We start from the raw sequence: 27,759 nt of genomic DNA on the forward strand, positions 1-27,759 counted from the left end.
CTAATCAAACCTCTTTCACTGCGCTGCGCAGAAGCGTGGGCAATGGCGCATAAGGCCGCCTGTCCACAGGCGTTGCGTTTCAATGCAAGCGGATTTACGCCCGCGAGAGAACACTTAAAGTCAGAGCGATGCACGATTTTTATACATGAGCGGAAAATCGTGGCGGATTTCTGCTCGTGTACATCGGGCTGTGCTTTCCATAGTTATCCTATGAAAAGCGTTTCATGCGTTACCCGCGTGCGGATTATCGCCGCGGATGATGCAATGAAGAATCACCCGTGGACAGGAGGCCTTAGGTTTAGAAAATCACTGAAACCTGCTTAGAAGACAACAACATTTTGGTAAATTGCTTTTGTTCACAAACAACCTTCAAGGATAATGTGGCAGTAGTGGTTCAAGAAACTCAATTAACACAGCAAAACCTTTTAATGGACTTGTAAGACCGCAAAACTGTTGAAAACTCTCAGAAGTCGTTGCACTAGACTCAACCCGCGGGGGTGAAGGAATTCCCTGCTGCAGCTGTCACAGCAGTGGCTGGAGATCGCGATGATCTCCCTATGTTTTCAATGGGGCGGTACTGCTGACGCCCGCCCCATTGAGAACAAGATTAAACCCCTGGATGTGACAGCCTCACATCCCTGGGGGGCTGAAGGCATCCTCTGCTGCAGCTGTCACAACTGCAGCAGGGGACCACGATCATCTCCCATTGCTTTCAATGGGGCCGGCGCTGCTGCTGCCAGCCCCATTGAGAATAAGATTAAGCCCCTGGATGTGACAGCATCCAGGGGTTTCACATCCAAGAATTTCCCTGCTGCAGCTGTCACAGCCACAGCAGGGGATCGCTAGCTTCTCCCATTGCTTTCAATGGGGCCAGCGCTGCTCCTGCCAATTGAAAGCAATGGGAGAACACACAATCTCCTGCTGCAGCACAGTGGAGATGAAGGGAACCCCAGCAGTGATGCGAGGCAGTGTCCTTGTGAAAACGGCTTGCATCTAGGGGGTTTCTGAAGGTTTGCGAGAGTGATATCGGAACGTAAATTACAGCCCGCTATCGCTCTCACCAGTGCGCAGGATCCCTTAATGTAATATTAATTGTAGTGATCTATGTACTAAGGAAGCTGCCTTTCTTTAGCCTGTGGCTCCAATTTGGGCACGTTCCTTGTGACTGCTGCTCAGGAGCTAAGCGAAACCAGAAGTCGATGTAAATATTGTTAAAGGTGACACAGTGTTTGGTATCAGGGAGGAATAAGGCTGAAAGGAAACATGAAACTGCATGAATCACTCTTTGGGTACATTTAAGAAGTAAACGATATATTGGGATAGTAAGACTGATACTGCTTATCTTGGTTTACTTTGTAGTCATTTTTTTTTATATGTCAATATGAAAGCTAGAGAAAGAGTTGAAACACCGTTTACCACATAAGGGCTTTGTCAGACGACTTTAATCATGCGTGTTAAATATACGTGCACAACACGCAGAACATACAACCCATTGATGTCAGAGGTACTCTCACATGAACAATTTTTTTGGACCTGCTCTATCTTTCCGTGTATTTGCGCAACAAAGGTCCCACAGAAGTCTATGGGAGGTGCGCAAATGTGTGCAATTCAATGAAAAACTGGACCTTATTACCTAAAAAGGCCTAAATAGCCTTTTAAATTAGTGCGGGGGAGAGGTGGGGGTGTCACACGCCTTGCTTACGCAAAAAAGTACAAACCAGCCTCTTTCACAGCACAAATACGTTGTGCTGAGGCCAGCATGTTTGCACATACGCTCATCTGAAGAAGCCCTAAGGGCGCTTCACACAGGTATATAGGCACTTGCGATATAGCCTGTTCACGAGGTAACTATACAGGCTTTATGCGCAGCGATCTACTGTGTGCATGAGTCCTTAAAGAGGAGTTTCACCCAAAATGTAAAAATTGGCATATAAGGGCAGCTTTACACCACCATATGCACATTTGCAAATGCTTCAGTGCAACGTATTTGTGCTATAAATTGCGCGCGTATCAGCGCATTTTAATGTACTTTTTGAGCATGCAGGGCAGGGTTTCTTTTTTGAGCCTAATGAGTTCCAGATGTCTTGTTTTCTGTGCGGTTTTGCGCTGTATTTAGCGCAACCCATTGCGTATTGCATGCGCCTTTGCGCACCCCCTATAAACTGCTATGGGGTCACTTGATGCGTAAATGCGCACAAAATAGAGCATGTTCTATTGAAATTGACATTTCGTGTTATGTTACATTTCTGCGTGCGCTAAACAGGCTAGCAAAAAAGCGAGATCTGAGCAGATCCATTGACATTAGAGATAAGCGAGCGTACTCGGATAAGCACTACTCGCTCGAGTAATTTGCTTTATCCGAGTATCGCTGAGCTCGGGTCTAAAGATTTGGGTGCCGCTGCGGCTGACAGGTGAGCCGCAGCAGGGAGCAGGGGAGAGCGGGCGGGAGAGAAGGAGAGAAAGATCTTATCTCCATTCCTCCCCGCTCTCCCCTGCAGCTCCCGCTCCGTGCCGGCACCCGAATCTTCAGACCCGAGCACAGCGATACTCGGATAAAGCCAATTACTCGAGCGAGTAGTGCTTATCCGAGTACGCTCGCTCATCTCTAATTGACATCAATAGGTTCTACACTTTGGGTATTGCTTGCACAAATACATCCGTGTGAAGGAACCCTAATCATTCCGTGTAAAAGGGCCCTAGAGGCTTTGACAGATGAACGTATGCGCAAATGCGCTCGCCGCGACACTGTGTATTTGCGCATGAACAATGTTTGGAGATGGCAATAAATAGGCTGCTACGCTCGTGTCAGCGAATAGTACAGTATTTTTTGCACTCGCCAGTTTACACGTGCGTTACTCCCTTTCTGTGGAATAGAATGGCTATTTAAAGCCTTATAATAGCAGCTGTCTTCAGTTCCCTGCGTTGTCCGCAGTCTCCTCCCCTCCCTCCCTGACTTTAAGCTTCCATAAACTTCTATAGCAGCTCTCTCTGTAATATGCAGAAAGATAGGGCAGGTCCTATCTTTTCTGCGCATGAGAAACACACTCATGAGAACAAATCCATTGAAATCAATGGCTTCGCTTTGCCTCGTTTTACATGCGCAAAAACATGCACCAACACTGTTTAAACCCTTAGTAGGTGTTTATAGTATAACAATGCAGATTGACCATTTCCATTTTTCTGCAGTGCGTGAAATAGCAGAGAAATAAGTGAAAACAGCAAAATGCAACTTTTTGTGTGACTGTATATGTTGCTTTTTTTCACTTAGGACTTTTCTCCTCAGTGTGGGAATTGAAATACGTGTTCATTTTTGTATTATCCTTGTAGGAATTCCGATTTATCCTCCTCCTACTACATCAAGTCCTGTGAAACCGACTGCTGGAAATATAAAAGGTAAGATATCACCATTATCAGTGTAACTATTCCAGGAAGCATCTCTGTAGCCGCAGCCCCGCTGAGAACCTTCACACAGGACGCAGCGCAGATGCTGATTTTGTTGCATTTTTAACTTCGGAGTGCTTCTGCAGAATGTCTTGCGGAATTTCTTGTGTTTTTCTTCCGCAGACCTTAATTGTGGAATTATATCTCCTGTGTGTTAGAAATCCACAACAACGATTCTGCAAGACGATCCGCAGGCCTCTTTCACACGGACAACAGCGATATCGCCACAAGAAAATCACAGCAATATTGACACTGTGTTCTGTGCGATATCGCTGCGTTTTCTCGCGCCGATATTGCAATTTTGTGGTGCTTTTACGTTGCGGAGTTGAATTTTGCAGTTTTGAAGTAAAGACATGCAGATTTTAACAGGTGAGGAATTCAAGCCCCATAGGGATAACATTGTGACACAGGGATGTCCGCGCGGACTAATTCCGTCCAGTGTGAAGGGCCCTCTCTCTTTTCCCTCTACTCTTTCCCAGTGTTTTCTCCCACATGTCATCTGTTTTTCTTGCGCACAGAAAGTGAAACATAAGGTAAAACAAATGCATGTCCAAGTAGATCCCGTCCCAGGCCTCTCACTAGCAAAGCCAGACTCCTACTGCACACTGATGAAGGGCAAATACCCTGAAATAGCTGACTGTACATGAAGTCTGGCTTTGCTTTTTGATTCCCAGTCATTGTTACTAGGCTTGTATAAAGAGTCTAACTTTGGCTTGAAGGAATGCTGCCTTCCAATAGGTGGCACTGTGGAGGTATTCCATTTCCCCCCTATTGACCTAATAACTGTAATGGGTCATTGTGCTGTCTGTGAGTTGTTAGTGCACACGGATGAGAACTGCCCTCATCTGAATAAAGCTCTTAATTGAAGAGGCTTATAGCACGGTTGTGGTATGGCAGGGTTGATGTACTAAGCACACTACTGCCAAAACTGTCAATTTCAGTTACATTTATCACACATTGCAAAAATATACTACAGTAGTGTTAAAGTATACCCAGGGTGCAATCTGGGAAATACCAAATTTAAGATGCCTCTACTACGCAATCAAAGAGATTTTGCCTAAACAGCAGAGTTTGAGAGATGGCCCCTTCGTCTGTCTGTACCTTTTCCAGGCACTTAGCTGAAGGACATTTGGTTTCACGGTGCCCACTATGTGTGCTGCCTCTGGCACCCACTCACCAATAATGTGAACGACTAAACTGGACTGAAACGTAGTGGACTGATATGTTGCAGGATACCGTAAGGAACCTGTATGCCACCATGCACGCCTGCAAGCCAGAGGCAGCCCAACGGGGGTACTAGAGCCTCCATGCCCACCCGTATCACATCTTGCATCCAAACCAGAGACGGTACAGCGGAGTACTAGAGCCTCCTTGCCTGCCTGTACAACATCATGCATCCAAGCTAGAGGCGGTACAACAGGGTACTAGAGCCTCCATGCCTGCCTGTACCACATCATGTATCCAAGCTAGAGGCGGTACAACAGGTTACTAGAGCCTCCATGCCTGCCTGTACCACATCATGCATCCAAGCTAGAGGCGGTACAACAGGGTACTAGAGCCTCCCTTCAATGGGTTGGTTTTCCACAATAAATGATCCTCTTGCTCTGATATTGTAATCACTTACTAATATCAACTTTTCAATCACACAGAGAAAGTTTTATTCGATTTTCACAATTCCTACTAGGTGCTTGATTTTTTTTACAGTGAGTGTATTTGGTGGTATTATGTGGGCTTTATATGACATTATTATCTTGGCACAGAATGCAATAATTATTTGATCTTAAAAACTCTATTTTTATTGTTGCCAACATCTACATTCTCAGTAAGCCTGGCCCTGATCGTACCTTCTCATCCAGAATACTTCTTAAGCCTTTGGTGCTCAGTAGGAAAAAAAGAAACCTCAGCTCTGTTTGTTTGCAAGGAGCTCCTATCCTCAATTCCCCCTCGCCATGGCCCGCTGCCACCACTATCAGGTTTAACCCATAAGCACTTGTATGCGACTCCTATTATCTCAGTAGAAGCCATACAGAAGTACAGATGAGACCACTAGTGATGTAAGTGTGTGGGGCGTATAAAGGCTGGTAAATCCCTGTAAAGAAGAAAGCCTGAGATATAATCGGAGCAGTCAAGGCTTAGAAGATATATGGGAAAGGATCACAACCTGCCGCTTTCTTTGGAAAGCATAATAACTGAAGATATTCTTTAACTGTTTAGCCTGAATATGTTACGCATGGCGCCTGCCATGATGGCAGCAATGAGAGCAAACTTGTCTTACCTAAGAACCTACACTAGGGCTTATTCACACGAGTGATATTCTTGTTTAGTGAAATGACATCCATGCACACTAGGGATCTTTGGGCGTTCCCGCCTTGCCCATTGTTTTCAACGGGACTTTAAAAGACGCTGCATGGCGCTCGCATGCCTTGCGATGTGCAATGTGATGTTTCCCACTCACGATCCTTCCACGCGAGAATCCCAATTTCACAGAAGTAATGCGAGTTTCCTGGGCCGATATTGTGCTCGCCCGTGTGAATGTAGCCTCCCAATGTTTCCCCACTCAATGTTTTTTGTTAGACTTGTATTTAGAAAAGTTTGTAAAGAAGCAAAAATATTAAATGTAATATTTCTGACCTTTCTACCCATCTCATATGTCTCCTCACAAGGAAATAATATCCTGCCAGATAATGGAATGCTGTTCTTGAAGATTGACAAATCAGTATAGGGGGCAGTATATCAAACATATTGAAATACTTTGTGTTTAGGGGTTTTATTTACTAACATTTGACTTCACTTTTTTGTCAGAAGAGAATGCAATAACATTAGTTTGTATCAGTTCAGCTAGAGGTAAAAAATGTTAGTCATACACCTACATAATTGGGGACTGTAAATCTGCCCAAAGCTGATCTAAAAATGACGCAAACTGATATAATTGAATGCCCATCATTAATGCAGTTTCAATACTACATGACTACCTTAGGAATAAGTAATCTGACAGGTGTAATAACTCTCTTTTGGGGTGTCATTTGAGAAACCTACATGATCCTTTGGAATGCCTAGTGATAATGGGACGTACTACAACAATCTGTGATTTTAGTGAGTAACAGTAGTGTATTTTGTTCTTTCCGACAGGTTGCAATTGTAGAGGAGTTGGAGCAATAAGTAATAATTGTGACACGCTGACAGGACAATGTCCCTGCCATGTGGGATACCATGGAATAGCCTGTGATACGTGCGCTCCTGGATATTTCCATTATCCCTTCTGTCAAAGTAAGTTTAAAGATATGCAGCAGACGCAACAACATGGCATCAGTGTAAAGCATATTACCGCTGATAAAAGAAAGAGTCACTCCAGCAGGTTTACCTCCAGTCTGTATATCCTATAATAGCTGCTCCTACATTGTGGTGAGGAGTATAAACATGAAATGGGGAGTGCGAATGCCAGGGCATGTGTATGCCGGGGTGTGTGTATTCCAGAGTGCGTATGCCGGGGTGTGTATGCCAGAGTGTGTGTATGCCAGGGTGTGTGTATGCCAGGGTGTGTGTATGCCGGCGCGTGTATGCCGGAGTGTGTATGCCGGAGTGTGTATGCCGGAGCGTGTATGCCGGGGCGTGTATGCCGGGGCGTGTATGCCGGAGCGTGTATGCCGGAGTGTGTATGCCGGAGTGTGTATGCAGGGGTGTGTATGTCTGAGTGTGTATGCCCGGGTGTGTATGGCGGGGTGTGTATGCCGGGGTGTGTATGCAAGGGTGTGTGTATTCCGGGGCGTGTATGGCGGGGTGTGTATGCCTGAGTGTGTGTATGCCTGAGTGTGTGTATGCCAGGGTGTGCGTATGCCGGAGTGTGTGTATGCCAGAGTGCGTATGCTGGAGTGTGTATGAAAAGAGTATTTTAGCCTCTATACCTATAATCCTTAGCAGATTCTCAGAGGTATTCAGCAGATACTCATAGCTTGAAGAGCTCCTTATCTTGCACCTAGCACAGGCTTACATTCCTTGTGCAGTGTACACACACCTGTTTGCAGGTAGTCTTGTGAACTATGGGCTAACCTGGTATTCATGTATTGGCAGTTACGTTGAACACTTAAGAAATAGAGATGAGCGAATGTGTTCGTTTAGAGCAATTACTTGCCTAATCGGGCAAAAAGATTCGGGGGGTTCCGGAGGTGAGCGGGGGGGGGGGGGGGGGTTGCGGTGGGGAGGGGGAAAGAGAGAGCTCCCCCCTGATTGCTGGTCACGTATTATAGATGTTAAGCATAGTATTGTTTTGCTTTTCTGTATCTAGCTGATATACTAATTGTATATTCTTGATGTCTTTTGATATCTTGCATGTATATCTATTTTTTTTTTACTTTTTGGCTTGATTCACACAAGCACGTGTGATAACTTGGACCGATATCACACTCTTAAAGGGGTTGTCTCACGAAAGCAAGTGGGGTTAAGCACTTCTGTATGGCCATATTAATGCACTTTGTAATATACATCGTGCATTAAATATGAGCCATACAGAAGTTATTCACTTACCTGCTCCGTTGCTGGCGTCCCCGTCTCCATGGCTCCGTCTAATTTCAGCGTCTAATCGCCCGATTAGACGCGCTTGCGCAGAAGGGTCTTCTCCCTTCTGGTCGGCCCGGGCACGAGCGGCGTTCTGTCTCCGCCCACTTCTAAGCGTCAGCGTGTAGCTCCGCCCCGTCACATGTGCCGATTCCAGCCAATCCGGAGGCTGGAATCGGCAATGGACCGCACAGAGCCCACGGTGCACCATGGGAGAAGACCCGCGGTGCATCGTGGGTGAAGATCCCGGCGGCCATCTTGGAGGAAAAGAAGGAAGAAGTTGCAGAGAGGGGATTCGGGTAAGTAAAATTTTTTTTTAAATTTCAACACATCCCTTGAGTTTGTCCTGCGCTGAATGGGGGGCCTATGCAAAAAAAAAAAAAACCTTTCGGCGCGGGACAACCCCTTTAAACTTGCGATTTTGGATGTGAGCGCAATGCGTTTTTGGTTAAACAACGCATCGCACCTTTGTACTTGCAATTTTCATGCGCGCTTTTCACATGCGTGAAAGAATCGTAAGTGCTTCCAATAGTTTCCGTGGTAAAAATTTTATTGTGAGTGTGATGCAATTTTCTTGTAGATACCATGAGAAATAATTGGCAACTCAACTTGGATTCACACAGACGATTTTCACACACAAGTTCCGTCCGATTGCAATATGGACGGAACTTACCTTTAAAATAACACATTGATCGCAATGCATTTATTCGCTTGAATGATTTTTCTCTTACAGACAAATCTCTGCATGTCCTACTTTTGGGCGAATCTTCGCAAAGAATCGCTCATCATTTCCTATGGCATCTTTCAAAAACTCGCCTTGCACTTGCATGCATACTATTCAAACTATTGGAAGCAGTAGCAATTTTTCATGCTCATGCATGAATCCATGTGAAGGTCCGAACTGGTGAACAGCATGTATGTGCTAGGGCAATTGGACAGGATTAAATGGCTTAAACTAGGTTATCAGCATAGAGGGAGTACAGAGGCACACGGTGTGAATGCCGATAACAACAAGGTATCCTCATACACTGTTACATTGTCCAAAGGTTATAGAACTTCCTTTTTATGATCCTGCACTGTGGCCTTTTCTGGGCATGAAACACCATCCGGATTTCACTGAAATATTGGTTTTATACTTAAATAAAGTAACTCCAAACTTTTCTTTACTACAGAAAATGAAATAAGATAATTAAGGAATAGAGATGAGCGAGCACCAAAATGCTCGGATGCTCGTTACTCAAGCCGAGCTTTTTGTAATGCTCAAGAGCTCGTTTGGAGTAACGAACCCCATTGAAGTCAATGGGAGACTAGAGCATTTTTCAAAGTGCCTCATGTTCTGCATTGATTTCAATGGAGCCGCAGCTGCTGCCGGCGGCTCCATTGAAAATAATGGTCTGCCGGCACCCCTGAATTGTTTTTCAGGGAAGGGCTTTACATATAAGCCCTTCCTAAAAAACAATAAATTTAGTGTAAAAAAAAAACAACTTACCCTCCTCCGCTGTCGTGTTCCCCGCAGGGATGAAGAACATATCTGCCGTGTGCGGCAGATGTTTCCTTTATCCCCGCTAGTAAAAAGAATTCCCTGCTGCTAAATCTGCCACATCTGTGCCAGATGCAGCAGAGGAATTCTTCAATTCCCTACCGCAGCTGTCACACATGACAGCTGCTGTAGAGGATCCTGCTGCCGGCATCCGGTAATTGGATTTCAGAGAAGAGCTTTAAATATAAGCCCTTCTCTAAAAAAATAGTATAAAAAATTTAAAAAAAATAGATACTCACCTGCCTTCAGCTGCTGGGGCTCAGCCGCGTCTTCTCCTGCTGTCCCCGGCTCTGTAGTGCTGATCTATCAGCAGGTTGGGATTTTAAATCCCCGCCTGCTGAAAGAGCTGATTGTGATTGGCTGAGGCACTCAGCCAATCACAGGCAGCTCTCGCCTGTGATTCATTCCCGCGGGGGACACGGCAGCGGCGGAGGGTAGGTTTTTTGGGGTTTTTTACACTAAAATTATTGTTTTTCAAGGAAGGGCTTATATGTAAAGCCCTTCCATGAAAAACAATGCAGGGGTTCCGGCAGACCATTGTCTTCAATGGAGCCACCGGAAGCAGCCGCGGCTCCAATGAAAACATATGGGGAGGAGAGGGCGAAATTTTCTCGAGCACCGCGTGGTGCTCACTCGAGTAACGAGTACATTCGAATATGCTAATGCTCAAATGAGCATCAAGCTCATCTCAATTAAGGAAGTTCTAAATAATTTTAAAAATGTAGCAGGTAAATTTGGTACCTTCATCGTTACTACAGCTGTAATATGCAGAGAGAATTCTTTAGTCCAACACCCAACATGTATTTGGAAGACAAGTCAGTAACAGTAGAGTAGAGGAAGAATTATTGGACCGGCATGTTATTCCTCCCTGTTCTTCCAGCTTCATAATGATAGATTTATCTTTTAGTAGAATGGGCACAGCTTAGCGTTGAATACCTTTTATTGTTGATGTTCTAGTTAACTTCCTGTCAGAGTCATAGGAAATAATTTATGGTTTATTCAATTTATAAAGGCCATTTCCTTTTATTGTTTAGGATGTGATTGCAATGCTGCTGGCGTACTCCCTAAAGTATGCAGGCCTACAGGAAGCTGCCTGTGCAGACTTGCAGTGGAGGGGGCACGATGTGACCAGTGCCGACCAGGCTACCATTCATTCCCAAGTTGTAAAGGTCAGTTTGGTTAGAGCTATCGTATAACTGACGGGTCCTGCAGCCACATGCCAGTTATCACAGTGACTGCTTGGTAATGCAGCTCAATTCCATTCAAGTGAATGGCGCTGAGCTGCAATACTAAGCATAGCCACTGCACGATGTACGGCACTCTGCTTGGTTCACAATGAAGGGGATCTGATGCATATCCTAAGGGTCGGCCATCAATATGAAAGTGCTGGAAAACCCTTTTAAAGGGATTGTCCAGGTAAAGCAGAAAATTACCCATCCATGTAAACCCATCCTAGGTCGGCAGAATGCATATGTACACCAGAAGGGAAAGGGGGCTGTGGGTGGGGGGAAGCCTAACACAGTGGTCTAAATGGTCCTGTATCATTAGACTCCATCCCTGCCTGCAGCCCTCCATCCCTCCCTACACATGCATTCTCCTGTCTTGAGCCATTTTGGAGCATTTTTATGCTGTAGGTTCAGCTCAGTCATACAGAAATCACAGATAATATATTGCTTTGCTGTGACATGAGTTGTGCTAATTGACAAACTCAACTTTCATGCTTTAATCAATTCAACACTTCTTCATTTTATTTCTATTTTTCTTTTAACCCTAGAATGTGACTGTGATTCGATTGGTGCCATAGACCCCTCATGTGGACCCTTAGGAGAATGCCTTTGCCGCCCACAGTATGCTGGACAGACATGTAACCAGTGTGCACCGAACTTTTACAACTATCCCCTCTGTATAGGTAAGTCTAGCACAACATTATAATGTCAACAGGAGGTCTAACTAGTCTGCATTATGAGATAACTGCAGTAATAAAACAGCATAGCACATTGGGGTAACACAATATGTGGTGCCCTTTGTGTTCTACATCTGTTCATCACCAACTGAAACCAGAGATGGGTGAGTCTTCGGAAAAATATTTATTGCATATTCATCTGATTACATTCCACTTTAAGATGTGAGATTATAAACTCCAGTGATGCAAGTCCTTTTATAGAAAGCTCTTTTCATACTAATGTCCTTGTTTCAAGTCCTGAAGAAATGTTTTTGTACTATATACTCGGGTTCTAACACTAATTGTATCATTATTTAGCCTGCCAATGTTCCCCTCAAGGCTCTTATCGGAGCACGTGTGACCCTGTCACTGGACAGTGCGAGTGCCGAAGAGGGGTATCTGGCCAGACGTGTGACCGCTGCTCACCTGGATTAGATAACTATCCCTTTTGTGAAGGTATGTTCATTTTCTCATATAGATAGATGGTGAGATGTGATAACGATTGGCATCACACAAGACACAAAAGAAAGTTATAGAATGTCCGCATTCTTGATGTGCAGCTGACCACACAGACTGAAATCCGTAGGACTTTGGTTCCATGTAGTAATGGAAGAACAATTCCTGTGCCTGACATTTTTGCAATAGATTAACCCTTTCCAATCCACTGTCTGACGTCTTCCAACATTCTGATTGAAGCCTGTACAGCTCCGATGCCAGAAGACGGCCCGCAGGGTATTCTTACTGTATATTACTGGCTGCTCTGTTGTCGGGGACCTCTCCAGCATGTTACATACTGCAGTACTGGCTCTAGCCAGCAGATGGCGCTATTGTAAAATGGCAGAAAGAGAAAGCCCCCTAGGAAACCCTGAATCCAGAATTGGATTGCAAAGGGTTAAGGTTTATAAATGACTAACCATTGTAAATGCTGGATGGAGGATGGTGATCTATGAGCTAGATATACTGTAATGGCCAGGTATGCAGTCATCTTACAAACATTCATCCAACCCACATGTTTCCGGCAGAGTTGTAAGAGATAAGCTGGGTTCATACTACAATTTCAGTCTTGGTCACAAAGCCGTACCTACTGAAATAGTCTCCCCTAGAAGCAATGCTTGATGCAGAGCATGCCACAACTATTATACAGTTGCTTTTGTAAGGCATCCAATAGAGAAAAAAGCTTTGTATGCCTCCAAAAAAAGGAGCTGTACAGTAGGGTCCATACATCTGTATATATGTGCTGTTTATGGTCATGTGCACAAGCCTTTACATTAAAGGGGTTTTCCAGGGAGAATACTACTGATGACCTGTCCTCGGGAGGATAGGTCATCAATAGTTGATCGACTGGGGTGCGTCGCTCGGGACCCCGACTGATCAGCTGGGTAGGTGCATATTATCAGCGCCGCAAATACACAGAGGTCGGAGCGGAAGCAGCGGAAGTCTCCGTGCCTACCTCTGTGTAGTGGTCGGTGCTTGTAACTGCAGACACGGCTCGCAAGGATTTCAATGAGAGTGACGGAGCCAGCCGATCAACTATTGATGACCTGTCCTAAGGATAGGTCATCAATAGTATTCTCCTTGGAAAACCGCTTTCATTTCTACATGTGAGTAATCAATATCAACTGTTTTCAGTATGATTGTATAGTTAGAGTATAGTCGTATACTGAGTATGGTCATAGAGTGTATTTACAGTATAGGGACTATGGTTGTATATAGTTAGACATTTCTGTTCTCAGTCAGACCTAAGTGTTTGTGCACTGAATCAGTTTGGGTTGTCAGCATCAGAATGGCTCTCCCTCAGTTGTCATCCTCTAAAGTTGTAAAGGACTCATCCACATCCTCTCTGTACAGTCATATGAGATCAGAGTCATGCGATTGTAGTCAGATCTTTGTAAAATGGTAACGTTGAACAATGCTAAATAATGCCATAGGAGGCATCAAAGAAAAAAATGGATTCTCAAAAGTTTTTTGGTTCTCGATTGGGATTATGGCAAAGCCTATAACTGTGTTAGTAGTCCGTGGCTGTCGGGACATGCTGAGAGTTATAGTTTTGCAACAGCTGGACATCCACGAGTGTAAGACCCATAGTTCTAGAGTAATTATATATCTTTTTTTTCTTTGTAAGATTCCCAAAATCAAACAAGCATGTTCTGGGTTATTTGCTTTAATAGACATTACAATGCATTTCACAAAGCAGGCTCCTTGGCATGGTTTCCCTGTTGGTTCAGACATCTGGGCTCACATCCAGTGCTCTTACTACCAAACTATTCGATTTTCTTGTTTCCCAAGTATTATTAAGAAGACGAAAGTGTGTGACATTTTACTCAGCTTTGAGGTAACGTCCTAAGGGAAACAACTGACAGACAAAGGACTTTTGTGAGATCAGCGCTGGCTGCTTGTTTTATATCACCGAGATCTCCAGAGATTGTTAATCAAGTCTGCTTTATTACAAGAGTGCAGCAAACCATCAACGAAGGCTCCTTTGTTGTACAGACCAACCGAGCGTAGTCAGATGTTCCTCTGAAATATTTGGATTGATTCCACCTGTTTATAGGCCCTGTTGTGACACATGTTACCATTGTACAACAATTGTTTTATGAGGTGCGTCCTTTGATGACAAATGTCTATGGTATTGTACCACCAGCTACAGTGTATCTTGTTTTCTTTCCTAGAAGAACGGTAGGCGACTTGTGGCTTTCTCAGGAAACCACAACATCAAACAGACCCATTCAGCTTCTAGTGTTTATTATGGGGGCTTTTATTTTGTCAAAACAGCTCATAATATATACGGAGTAGAACCACAATAACGCTATATGACATGGTTCATTACTGTATATCAATGTACATTAAGTCGTCAAACTTGACAAAAGTTGACCAGATCAGCTAAGATTATCATAAAGTTGTTTACACACATTGTGAACAAGTATGCCGTTGAACAAGATAGAAAGTCTGCACAAATTTTGCCTGCGTTTCATCGAAAACAGATTTTACTCATCGCCTTCAATGGCTAAAATCTGTGGCCAGAATCCACAACACATGGAGCTAAGAAATGGAAAGTCCATAGCAACCCTAGAATGTGCCACAGATTCTTTGACAATGTTCGGAATGGGATTGGTTCTTTGTAAAGATCTGTTCCGGCCTATTTCCAGACAAACTTTATGATTGAAGATGAAAAATCAATATGCTATGCGTATTGGGGGAATGTCTATGGCCAACTTTAGAGGTACTTAGAGATATGCTGCAAAACCCCAGTTTATTTACTGCATCTATTCTGGTGGCTTTGCTACTTTTTTGACAAAATGCGATGCGACCAGATGGTAGTTTTAGATCAGTAGGAAATATTAAGCACATTGGAGACATTGAAGTGGAGATATTGTCAACTCAACCAGCCTTGCTGTTCCACCCCACCGGGTGATTGGAAGCAGAGAGCAACTGCTGGTAAGCACAAAAGAAAATGAAGGTTTTCCAACAACTCTAACAGCATAAAAGATTTCTTTGTTTTAGCATTTTAGGAAGAGCATCAATAAAAAAACAGCATAAATGTTTGAAGAGCTCCTGCTAGGAACAGGTAGATGTTTAAACATCTTTGCTAGTTTTTTTCCATGTTCTTAATGAAATGCTAAAAAAAATCTTTTATGCTGTCCGAGTTGCTGGAAAACCGTTATTCTCTTGCACACCACCAACATCGTTTTTTCTTTGTGGCATTTTTCCTCATGCTGCTTTATTTTTTTGTGGGTCCATGCCATTTCTTTCTCGAATGCAGCATGCTGTAGGTATGGCATGGAACTCATGGCCTTTTTTACAAGCATCTAAAAATGCCACAAAAAAGCTCTGACTAAAGGAAGCGTAAGGGTGTTAAAGGGGTTCTGTTTTCTTTAATCAGAAATACAATAAATGATTGGCTAAAAGCCAGCAACCTCGCCAATCAGAAGAAGACAGGGACGTTCATTTTGTCAAGGCATAGCTGTCATATAGTTCTTCTGTATGGCACCATATTCCTCTTAAAGCACAGTGTATGTAATACACTATACATTCCTTTTACTCATGGATTGCATGAGAGAACAATCTCCACTGTCCCCTCTACGGCATCAGAAGCACACTGAGGCTCATTTCTATGGGTGCTGGATTCTGTGGGGCCGGATGCCATGGTGCATCTGTATGGTACAAATAGTTAATGTGGCTCTGTGTATAAGTTCTAAGAAAAGTTCTCACAAAGTTGTTTGTAGAGTATTCCTAATCCTAAAACATTTTATTAGGAGTAAAATTAGTAGAAAGTCTGATTAGAAGCATTAGACTGTCTCTTGTTGTCCAGTAGTGTTTACTTTTTTTTTTTTTACTTTAGATGATTTTGAAGAATGTGACCCTGTAGGGACCCTCACCTCACAAGTAGTAAGTTCTCTTTAATTGTGTTGCCTTTACTTGTACAGTTTTGTTGTCTATTAGTTAATGACTTTTTGTTTCTGCAATAATTGAACATTATAGGGGTTGTCTCTTGTAGGCTATATGCACATCATAGGGAGTGTACCCCGCTCTGGGGTAGTTGAGTCTACATATTACATCAGCACTTAGTCATTTGAATGGCTGTCATGTAATAGTACATTTCTGCTGCTATATAAAAGGCTTGTCTGTGATGAGAAAACCCCTGTAAAGAGCGTCTGTCACAAAAATGCATTCAGATGCTTCATTGCTGGGAACTCCCTTCGTCTCAGCGGGGATGAAGGGATTCCCCTGCAGGGGAGCTGGAGGGTAAAAATGGGAATACATTACCTAGCAGGCGCGGTCTGGGTCCCTCACACCGCTCTCCAGAAGTCCTGGCTGTTCCTGCAGTCCTAGCCACTCGTACATAATCACTTCCTGGTGACAGGATTCATAAATCCCGCCTCCAGGAATTGATGCCTGTGATTGGTTTTAGAGCGTTGCGCTCAGTTAATCAGTGCAGCACCTGGTGAACCAATCACAGCCATCGCATTGGTTCATCCATTGCTGCATTGATTGGCTAAGCTGCTGCGCTCGAAAAACCAATCAACAGCCATCGCATTGTGGAGGCGCGATTTATCAATTGTCCAGCTGCATCTCCAACTGCAAGAGCAGCGTGAGGGACCCGGACCGCGCCTGCTGGTAATGTATTCCTTTTTTTAATGTAGCGTGGCTAGGGCTTATTTTCGGGGTAGGGTTTATATTTCAATCTCCCTCACCTCCTCCCTCGAAAATCCCCAAAAATCAGGGTAGAGCTTATTTTTGGGAGAACTTAATAGTTTTACGAATTAAATCTCATTAAGTTGAATAATTTTATTTTGCAGGGTTTCTGCCAATGCCTGCCGAGAGTGGAGGGTGTAATTTGTGACCGCTGCAAACCATTATACTGGAATTTAGATGAAGGTTGCATTGGTAAGACACCATTTCTAGCTCCAAGTACAACTGCAGGAAAAAGTAAGTGAGGCCTTTGGTATTACCTGGATTTCTGCATTAATTGCTCATAAAATGTGGTCTGATTGTGATCTGCTGTAAGTAACAATTATAGACAAACACAATCTAATTATTCTAAAACACACAAACAGATGTACTAGTCATGTTTTTTTTAATTGAACACATTGAGTGACCATCTACAGAGCAGGAAAAAAACTAAGTGAACCTCGGTATTAGGGTGCATTCAGACGACCCTATATCGGCTGGGTTTTCACACCCAACTGATATACGGCATCTCTCTCTGCAGGGGGAGAAGGCTGGAAGAGCTGGGAGCAGTGCTCTGAGCTCCCGCCCCCTCTCTGCCTCCTCTCCACCCCCTCTCCGCCCCTCTGCACTATTTGCAATGAGAGGAGGCGGAACGGGGGCGGGTGCTGTTAGGGTATGTGGCAGGCAGCAGGGCGGGAGATGTAGCTGCGTCCTTCAGCATGAAAATCTGTCTCTTTTTAGAGTGCCGTGCACGGACTCTCCTATACAAGTCTATGGGTGAGTGCACGCTTGTTTGCGCTGCGCGATTAACGGGGTGACAGCGCTGGATCGCTGGTGAGTATAAAAAAAATACCTTACCGGCTTAGTTTATGGTGCTGTGGGGACGTGACAGGTTCCCTTAAATTTGTTAGTAAGCGCACGCCTCATTATACGTTAGGCACATCTCTTGTAGCTCACTGTTATCACTGGTTTATTTAAATGCCGGTCTTAATAAATGTAACCCAATGTGCTCAGTAATGACATGAACTGTACAACTGTTTTTGTGTTATTAGTTTGGTTAGATTGTGTTTGTCCAAAATTTGTCAATTGGACCACACCTTATTAGTGATAAATGCAGAAATCCAGGTGACTCTATAAGGGATCCCATAAGTTTTCTTGCACCTGTATGTGATTGGTACTATTATGTTACATGTATAGCCTGCAAGAAGTACATTAATGAGAAATCTTTTCTTTTCAGACTGTGATTGTGATGTCGAAGGAACAATAAGTGGAATAGGTGAATGTCACCAGGTAATAATAATATATACTTAAAGGGGTTGTATGAGATTTGTAAAAACTTTTCCAGTGAACAGCGCCACTCTTGTCTGTAGGCTTCGTCTGGTATTTCAGCTCTGCTTCATTACAATAAACAAGCTTAATGAAGCAATTCTGAAGGCCGGCTGCATCGGACCCCTCTGCGAGAATTCTCGCAGTGGAATCCGACCCGTGCCCCTGCAGTGACCGCTGCGGCTCACCTGCTCCCAGCATCTTCCCTCTTTGCTATATGCCGGCTGCCGCCCAGCCGGCGCGTGTGCAGAGTGGAGCCAGCACGTCACTAGTGATGTTTCTGTGCGGGCCTCTGTGAGACTTGCACAGAAATAGGACATGCCGCGACTTGTTTTCTATGGCAACGGACATGGGCGGAAATTCCGCGGGAAATCGGGCCGTGGAATTTCCGCCCATCCGCAGGAGGCTGAAGAGTTTAATATTTCATTATATTGATACAAATGTTGCCACTTTATTTTCAGAATGAAGGAGTTTGCCATTGTAAACCAAACGCCCGCAGACCATCATGTGAATCATGCAGAGAGGGATACTTTAACCTAGATGGCAAGAACTATTTTGGATGTAAAGGTAAGTTGTCCTTAGCAAATCAAGAACACTATTGAACTACAGTTCAGTCTGCATGAGGGCCTTTTCACATGGGCGAAATTCGCCACTGCGGAATCCTACATCAAAATCCACAGGGCTAACAGATTTAAGCCATTTCCATTCTGCAGCAAATCCACCCAAAACTGTACAATGTACTGTGACTTGTGGTGCGGAATGCAGAAAGTTACACCCATGTGAAAGTTCTCATATTTTTAAGTAAGTGTTAACAGGGATAACTACTGAATAAATGAGGACTTAAGGTCACTTTCACCCGGGCTACAAAATTGTGCGACTTTCCAGCAATGCGACAGAGCTACAAAACGCATGTATGTGAATCCCATACCTTTCAATGCTTTGCTTCACATTAGTGATGTTTTCACTCATGCGATGTTGCGAGAGAAAAAAAAATCGCGGGATGCCCTATCTTTCTGCGTTGTCCTATTTTTGGAAATACCGTGCGAAACGCATGGCTTACATTACATGAGACTATAAATCATATTTCACAACACTACTAGTAATTTCAACTATACCAATAAGACATGTAGAGACGGATTTTAAGGTAACATGACACGGATGCTGCCGGGCAGAAGGTTTCATTCCCATTTGTGATGTTTTCACTCATGCGATGTAGTGAGAGAAAAAAATCGTGGCATGTCCTATCTTTCAGCGGTTTTTTTTCTACCCCATGTTTTCCTGTGAAGCCTCCTTTTTATTACATCGCAACACACAAACTTGCGATTCCCGTGCGATGTATTTTTAACATTAGAGACTCCTATTGACTTCAGAGCTATGTGCGATTTTTCACAAGGCAAAATGTCGCTGACACTCAATAACTGCGATCTTGCTGCGATTTTCTCACGGTGATATCGTGATCGCCCGTGTGAAACTAGCCTTAGAAAAGCAGTGGCTTTTTTTACAAGCGGTTTTTAGGGGCAAAACACCAAAGAAAAAACACGTGTGACTAAAACATGGCAGCGCAAACCGCAGGCGATTTCTCTGGTATTATTTGTCTTACAAAAAAGCATGAAAAATCCTGTGTGAAGGAAGCCTTAGACCCGTAAATAAAAGGAAGTCACTGAATATTGAGGTTAGCACTCTTGGAGGCCACGTGGTTTACTATAAAAGTATTTTGCCAGTATTTTGGAGCGGTTCGGCCACCGGCATTCCATTGCGACTTTCTCTCCCCATAGAAAGGAGTGAGGCCACAACAGAAAAAAAAAGAATTACCATGATGTGGCTGTCAATTCCGTGCCGCATCGCCGGTTCCACCTGGCTTTGCCGCGACAGATTGGCCACCCCGTGTGGACAAGATTTTTGCAAAAACTCGTCCACATGGCTGGCTAACCCCAGGATTAGGAGCCACAGGTGGATTTGCCGCTCATACATTCCGCGCGGAATTTCCGTGGCAAATCCGTCCAGTGTGAACCAAGCCTAAATGTAATGATAGTGGAAGATTGTGACCGAAGCTGAGATGATTTTCATGCTGTAACTTGGATAAAATATATTGTATTCAAAACCTAAACTGTACAGGTAATTGTATATAGTGATGGCTCATCAGTCTCAATATTGTATCACAGGTTGTCAGTGTGACGTTGGGGGATCCCTAAGCCATGTTTGTGATGAGGCCACAGGAAGATGTAACTGCAGAAATAATATTGAAGGCCAGAACTGTAACCAGTAAGTATATTTACATGTTATCAGCCAGCAGATGATAAGAATCATAGACTTTCATTAGTCAGATGGAGTCCAGTAAAGGTCTTTGTGTGAGAAGACTTCTGTTCCTTTCTGGCATTTGCATCGGACAGAATAGCTTAGTCAAATCAAGGAATGGAAACCTGATGAGTCTTAGAGCTTATGGGTCTCTGCTTCACTAATGAAAGTCTATGGTCCCATTCCTTCTGGATGCTGTTTTCGGGAGAGAACCCCGGGGCATAGGGTTTAATGCTGACTTAGCAGAGCTTATCACATCTAGTAATGGCTCATACATACTGGAATGGAGCCCATGTGGCAGTGCACTGTACCTGGATAACTTCTCAGTACAGAGCCATAATCCTTCTATGGGAGAATTACTCAGTCCGATGCCATGTTTTTTTTCTGTTGTATTCCATGATAAAAAGTCGATAAAGCAGTTGTCCAGGACTTTTACTTTTGATGACTTATCCTCAGAATAGAACAATAGTTGATTGGCAAGGGTCCATTGTCTGTGATCCCTGCCTATCAGTTGTTCAACAGGCCAACTGTCAGTGCTGTAAGCAGATAGTGCTGTCTGTAGTGTAGTGGCCCAGACTGGTACTGCAAGCACAGCTCCCATTGAATTCAATGAGAGCTGTGCCTGCAATACCAAACCGGTCCACTGCAATGTTGACAGCGTTATGTGCTTCCAGCGCTTTCCACACTAACAGCTAGGCCGATGAGCACCTGATTATCAGGATTACGAGGCAGTGAACCCCTACCGATAAACTACTGATGACCTATTGTAGGTTATCAATAGTAAAAGTCCCAGGCAAATTCTTTACGGTGCCTCCACAAGAAATCAAAGGTATAATAGAGTGCCCTATTACAGCTCTTGTACAAGACAAAGTCCTAATATGGCCATATGCATGGATCTTATTGCCTTTTCATCTTGTTTGCTTACCTTGCAGTTGTATATATAATAGTAGTAGCATTTGCAGGCAACTTTGTCACATATCTGCAGGTGACATCCCATTAGATTTTCAATCAGATGGCAGACACTTATTGGGATCTCCTACTAGTAAATGTCTAATGTCCACATTTAAAAACTGCATATAAAGGATTGTCTCTTGTTGTGGATACAAATTGTGCTGCACTGCAGAAAGGATCCAACATTATATAACTTCTGTATGTGATGGTTAGAAGTAAAATATTTCCTAATAGCGTTAACCAATAAATAAATCTCTCTGCTCGCAGGCCTAAGCAGAATTACTACTTCCCTGATCTCCATCAAATGATATTTGAAATTGAGGATGGCACGTCTTCTAGTGGAAGGGCTGTCCGCTTTGGATATAATTCTCAAGAGTTTCCAGGATTCAGCTGGCGGGGATATGCACAGATGTCTTCCTTACAAGTAAGAGCGTCGCAATGAGACAGCAATCTTCTTCCAGGTCCACACTAATCTAAAGCTGTGCCTCCGTACAGTGAAAACAGCTTATGGCCAAAACCCTCCTCACCAACAGCAGCCAGTGACCACATGATTGTGCTGCCAATACCCCCATGCTCATACGGGCAATATTCGCTCACTGAGTGGAGCGCACTGGAGATCACTTCCGGATGTCCGCCTTCATTCACAGTAAACAGGCAGTCCTTCAAAGATGAATGAAAATGTTCTTGCTCTCAATGAGGCAAACAACATAATCTTGTAGATATGATACATTTTGGCTAGAAGAATGAGTTTGTTTTCGAGACTGCTCAGCTCTCTTCATCAGGAATTGTGTAACAAAGTATTTGAAAATGTTTTTGCTTTCAATTCCCAGTCATTGTTACAAGGCACTATGGAGGTATTATTCCATCTCCCTTATTTGCATATTACCCAGAGGAGCATGAATGCCCTCCCTCACCATCTAGGTGCTCTCCCTAAGGAGAAAAGATAAGGATGAAGAAACACATAAAACCACAAAGGAGTATAAACATGTTATACATAGGCTGGGGATTGTAATTTTCTGATTCGTTGACAAACACTTCTGACGACGTACGGTATAGTACATGCTGAATCCTATCACAATTAGTCCAGCCAACCCCATATAAATCTTGCAGTTCCTTTTGCCTCCTTACATTACTGCTCATTGAGAGGCAGAGAATGAGGTAATCACATCTGTCTCTTATTCTGCTTTGTCTCTTTTCACCCAGGCCTGGCTCTGCTTGTCTGCAGCTTGTATTACCTTCTTTCATCTTCTTAGCATGCTCTGCTCACTTTCCTAAATGCCTGTAAAAGGAATGACTCAGTTACACTGCGATTACTTCTTCTGAGGCTTCTATTATCTACAGAGGATCTGTAAGTTTTGAGGCTAAAGCAATTTTTTCCCCTTGATTAAATATTTGTTAATTGGCCTTGCTTACCGTTAACCATCTCAGAGTAAATGTGGCCAACATTGTACACAGCCTTTTATAGTTTTGATATAATTGTAATATGTATTGAATGGACACTTTATTAGAGGCGCTCACCTAGTAGCGTGTTGGACCTTTTCTGACAGTTCATCATGGCACAGATTCTACTAGGTGTTGTAATCACTTTGCAGGTATAGTGAACCACGCGAACAGTATAGCTTCTTGCAATGGCCACAAATTAAATGGTTGTACATCAATTTATGCCGGTTACACCAAATTCTGACCCTCCCATCGACATGGTGCAACAGAAATCTAGATTTATCTGACCAGGTAATGTTTTTCCATTGCTTAGGGATCCATTTTTGTGCCCACTGGAGTCTTGTCTTTCTTGTAGACAGCAATGGCACTCACACTAGTTCTCTGCTGTTCTAGTCCATCCATGCTAAGGAACCATGAGATATGCATTCAGACATGTTAGCTGGAGCAATGTGCTTAACGTTCCTCAAAATCATTCTTGACATCTGCCTCAGACCCCTTCCATCGACAGAATGTTTACATCCACGGGATTCTCTTTTACTGAATGGTTTTCCTTAACCACACACTCCATTCTTAGTATATTCTCAACCCTACAAGTTTGGCAGTGAAATCCTGGCCCCAGCTAGTCTAACACCGATGACCAGGCCTCGTTCAAAGTCATTCACATACCTTGATTTTCCTTTTCCAATGTAGATTCACCCTAAAACTGATCTTTGGAAAACATGTTGACTTGATTTTATCCTGCACATTCTGAGGTCATGTGCTTAATTTGCATGCATCCAATCGTGAAAGGGCAGGTGTCTCTAATAAAGTGGCCATTCAGTGTACTTCAACTCCACACTTCTCTCAGTTGATGGGGGTCCCAGCTGAGTTTGACATCAAAGGTTTACATCAATGGAGGTCTTTGAATTTTGACCTCCTGAGCCACAATCTGAACAGACACAATGTTGGGAAGAACACTGGGATCCCAGTTCAGTCGATGTGACATGAGAAACACCATAGAGTTATGATAATAAACCTAAATAAGAACTTCACAGTGCTACTAGATCCTCATGTAAAAGTACCTTTCTAAAGACTTTCCTTTCAAAGCTCACCCATTCGTGTTAAGGACCTTTTCTTCTTCCTCTTCCACTAATAATCCGTCTGTATTGTCTCTCTACATCTGTCTGCTTTTGCTGTTTTTTTAATTCTAGATTAGAATCCTGAATATATTCCCAAGAGGTTTTTGGATGGATCACTGAAGAAAGAATCCCCTGATCCTCGTATATAATTCTGACCCAAGACTAGAGACGGGGTATATTACCTGCAGTTGTTATTCTGTGCCATTGTCCCTCCCATCTGCTGATTCTTAGCCTCAGTTTTGGCTGTCCAAGATGTCTGCTGCAAATTTCTAGCTACCTAATGTTCACTGCGCTCTGATTGGCCAGTGAAGATCATGTGAGCAGTGCTGGCCAATTGGAAAGAAGATATAGTGCACTGGTAGTCTAAACCTACCAATGAACTGTGCAGATTAAATAGTGGGAAGATTGCGTTGGCATCTTAACCAACCAAAAATGGGACCTAGAATAGTTCAAAGTAACATTGGCACAGCAAGTTATATAACTGCCCCCTCTAGTCCCAGAGGTTCGCTTTAACAAAATACAAGTTAGGGCACAAGGCCAAGCCTTTTTCACTGAGCCTGTACAATTATACATAGGGGCCATCCTTCTTCCCTGCACCTTTCTAGAATGGAACCAAATAAATTCTGTATGTTGCTACACGGGGGCCATATGTATGAAAACATTAGATATTTTCCCATAGAAGCATGGCCCCTTACATTGAGCATTTGGTGCTCGATGCCATGATAGTTTTTATTTGTACAGAAAATCTGTCTGTGGCTTTGTATGAAATGTTTAATGCACAGGGTATCTATACACGGATAACACTGCGTATGTATAGCACTGCAACCTATATGTAATGGGTCAAGCTCTATCAATCAGTATACCGTTTACAGTAGAGACCCCATGTACTTCAACAGAAGGTGCGGCCCATGATATGGCTGCTTGCATAAGCCCTAAGGCAGTAGCTTCTTCATTTTATAATGTGATGAAATGCTGCATGCTTTACTAAGTAATGTAAGTATGGGTATATACAGTATATTCTTCTACAAACGTGTGTAAGTAGAAGCAGTAGAATAGGTGTAAGGGCGGCTTCAGACGAGTGGATTTGCACGCAATACACAGGAAAAGAACCTATTGATGTGAATGGGTTTACTCGCATTAATGAATTTTTGCACGCATTTTGTGCAGATGCAAAAAAAAAATAGGACACGCTTTCTTTTTCTGCGTATTTGCGCACCAAAGGGCCCCTTAGAAATAAATGGGGATGTACAAATGCGCACTCAATACGTGACTGTATGCGTGAAATATAGCATAAAACCGCAGAGAAAAGAACAGCTCTAGACCTGATTAGGCTAAATAGCCTTTTAAATCAGGGCTTGGGGGGTGTCCCACACCCATATGAACATGTTCTGCGTGCGCAAAATAATACAGTAAAATGCGCAAAAGTGCCTCGTTCTCTGCGCACATATGTTGCGCTGAAATATGTGCATTTCACATAGCCTTGTGTGAAGCCGCCCTAACTTCCATGCTCAAGCTTTTCATATATATGTGTGAGTGTCCCATTAAATTAGCTTCATTCACACCATTTATATTTCCACAGAATGAAGTGAGGGTACCAGTTACCGTGGGCAAGTCCAACCTCAACTTGTTTCGTATTATATTAAGATACGTTAATCCTGATGTAAATGCAATAAGTGGACAGATTACAGCTCAGAGATCTCGCTCATCCAAAGGTGAGTGCAAAATATCATCCGATAACATAAGTGCATGTAAACACTAAGACACAAATCACCATTAGAGAATTCTGGCATTATAATATATAAAGGTTGTCAGGTCCTTTTGAGGCCTCATTCAGACCAGCGTGTGTTTTGCGCGCACATAATGCACGCTTCTAAAACAACCAATGGGTTATATGTGCGGAATTTGAAGCGCAAAACAGCGCACACCTAAAAAAGATAAGGCATGGTGCGCGCTGTTGGTGCACGTTTTGCAAGAGTTTCCATTGACTCCTATGGGAGCAGGAGTTAATGGAAACTCCTGTACATGGAATAGGTTCCTCGCTGCTTACAGCAGGGCATTTAAAAGGTGCTTCTGGCCAGAAGCACCTTTTAAATCTCCTGCTGTTAACTCCTTCGTCCCCGCAGGGATGAGGGCACTCCCGGACGGTTCCGTTAATCCCCGCGAGGAGTCCCTTCATCACTGAACACTGTGACAGCACTATCACAGTGTTCAGTGATGAGGGGACTGCAGAGGAGTGTGGTGCCATCCCAGCACTACTGCCGCCACATTGAAAGCAATTGGAGCGGATCACTATCCCATGCTGCGGTTGTGACAGCTGCAGCAGGGGATTCCTTGAATGTGAAACCCCTGGATGCTGTCACATCCAGGGGCTTCACCTTGTTGTCAATGGGGCCGGCGACAGCAGCGCCGACACCATTGAAAACATAGAGAGAAGATGTGCTCCTTTGCCACAGCGCCGGCCCCATTGAAAGCAATGGGATGGCATCGCAGTCCTCTGCCACAGCTGTCACAGCTGTGACTGCTTTGGCAAGGGATTCTTTTGTGCCCTCTGCAGTCCCCTCATCACTGAACACTGTGACAGTGCTGTCGGCGTTCAGTGATGAGGGGACCTTTGTGGAGCAGCTGCTCCAGTGAACAGGCAAAGTTCATGCGCAAACTTCGCCCATTCACGCGTTTTCCGCTAATGCGAGCAGCGGGTTTTTTTTCGCTCGTGTGACTGAGGCCTGTACGATATTTTGGATGCACGCACAAGCTTGGCAGAGGAAGCATATTTTAAGTCCTTATCTTATTTGCTTTTAAATTATAGAATTTTCTCTTGTTTTACAAATATATTTCTCAGGTGGAAAGTCTATTTACATAGTTTGAGGCACCACATAATACAGAGAATACTGAAAAAATAAAAAAATATACCTTTTTAAGGAAAAAAATATAAGTGGAGAAAATAACTGTAAACATAATAATTTACAATAAATAGCAGATGATATAGTAAATAATACATTGTCCTTTTGCTATGGCACTTGTTTCACGTGTTCATGATGTTTATCATGTTTAGTGCATCTTCTCAATACCTCACCTATGTGTCCACTGATACTGCAGTGCTCAGTATGACATGATGGTGTCTCTCAGCAAGAGTATGGGATGTGTTAAGACTAATTTTGTAAGAGAGATTTATCCAAACTTTCTCCAAATATACCCATGGTACAGTGCTGTAGGGATGTACCATAGGATACACACGGAGGGCATGCAGCTCTGCAGTCCGAAGTCTCTAAACTCCACCATACAGATTCCCTGAACATGAGACTGCCTGAAAACCAAAGGTTTTCACAATATGTAGGAAGGATTTTTTTTCCCTTAACACCTTGAGTGGCACGCCCGGAAATTTTCCAGGACGAGCTCCACTGCCCATAGAAATATAGCCTGGAAGATTTCCGGGCTATGTTTCACTATGGGAGCTGCAGAGCACAATGCCACAAGCTGTGGCATTGTGCTCTGCCTGCACAGAACCACACAGAACAGTGCAGGACTTTGAAAAACAGAAGCAGGAAGATATTGCCGATCTGCCGGCAATCTCCCGCTTCTAAATTCAAAGTCCTGCACTGCTTTGTTTACAGGTTGCCCTAAAGCATAGGCTTGCCAGAAGCAAGCCGAAGGTCTCTGTGGCAGGGAGAGCTGGTGCTTGTCTGTCAGAGAACAGCCAGGCACCAGCTGTTACAGCAGAGATCAGAGAAAACCTCTGATCTCTGCCGTGTTAACCCTTCAAATGCTGCGGTCTATGCGACTGCAGCATGTAAAGGGCTGTCACCATTGGACCCCCGGAATGTGATCAGAAGGGTCCTGATGGGTCTCTGTGGAAGTTCCCTAAAGGGACAAGAATTTTTTAAAAAAGTTAAAAAATATTTAAAAAATAAAAATACTTGTCTTCCTTTACTTTGTAAAAAATTAAAAATAAAATTACACATGTGGTATCCCTGCATCATAATGACCCA

At 43.6% G+C, this 27,759-nt stretch overlaps 1 protein-coding gene across 1 annotated transcript in view; it reads left to right on the top strand.

Moving 5' to 3' along the window:
* The window catches only part of LAMA3 (laminin subunit alpha 3), a 205,905-nt gene that overhangs the window by 55,269 nt on the left and 122,877 nt on the right, over positions 1 to 27,759 (top strand). Inside the window, exons 11-22 of the mRNA XM_066578034.1 lie at positions 3,328 to 3,393; positions 6,571 to 6,708; positions 10,567 to 10,701; positions 11,307 to 11,441; positions 11,793 to 11,930; positions 15,814 to 15,860; positions 16,772 to 16,859; positions 17,881 to 17,933; positions 18,431 to 18,536; positions 20,132 to 20,231; positions 21,483 to 21,639; positions 25,353 to 25,485. Coding sequence (XP_066434131.1) covers positions 3,328 to 3,393; positions 6,571 to 6,708; positions 10,567 to 10,701; positions 11,307 to 11,441; positions 11,793 to 11,930; positions 15,814 to 15,860; positions 16,772 to 16,859; positions 17,881 to 17,933; positions 18,431 to 18,536; positions 20,132 to 20,231; positions 21,483 to 21,639; positions 25,353 to 25,485 — 1,296 coding nt within the window. The remainder of the gene's footprint in view (positions 1 to 3,327; positions 3,394 to 6,570; positions 6,709 to 10,566; positions 10,702 to 11,306; positions 11,442 to 11,792; positions 11,931 to 15,813; positions 15,861 to 16,771; positions 16,860 to 17,880; positions 17,934 to 18,430; positions 18,537 to 20,131; positions 20,232 to 21,482; positions 21,640 to 25,352; positions 25,486 to 27,759) is intronic.

The sequence above is a fragment of the Eleutherodactylus coqui genome, chromosome 9 (assembly GCF_035609145.1).
Source record: "Eleutherodactylus coqui strain aEleCoq1 chromosome 9, aEleCoq1.hap1, whole genome shotgun sequence".
NCBI lineage: Eukaryota > Metazoa > Chordata > Amphibia > Anura > Eleutherodactylidae > Eleutherodactylus > Eleutherodactylus coqui.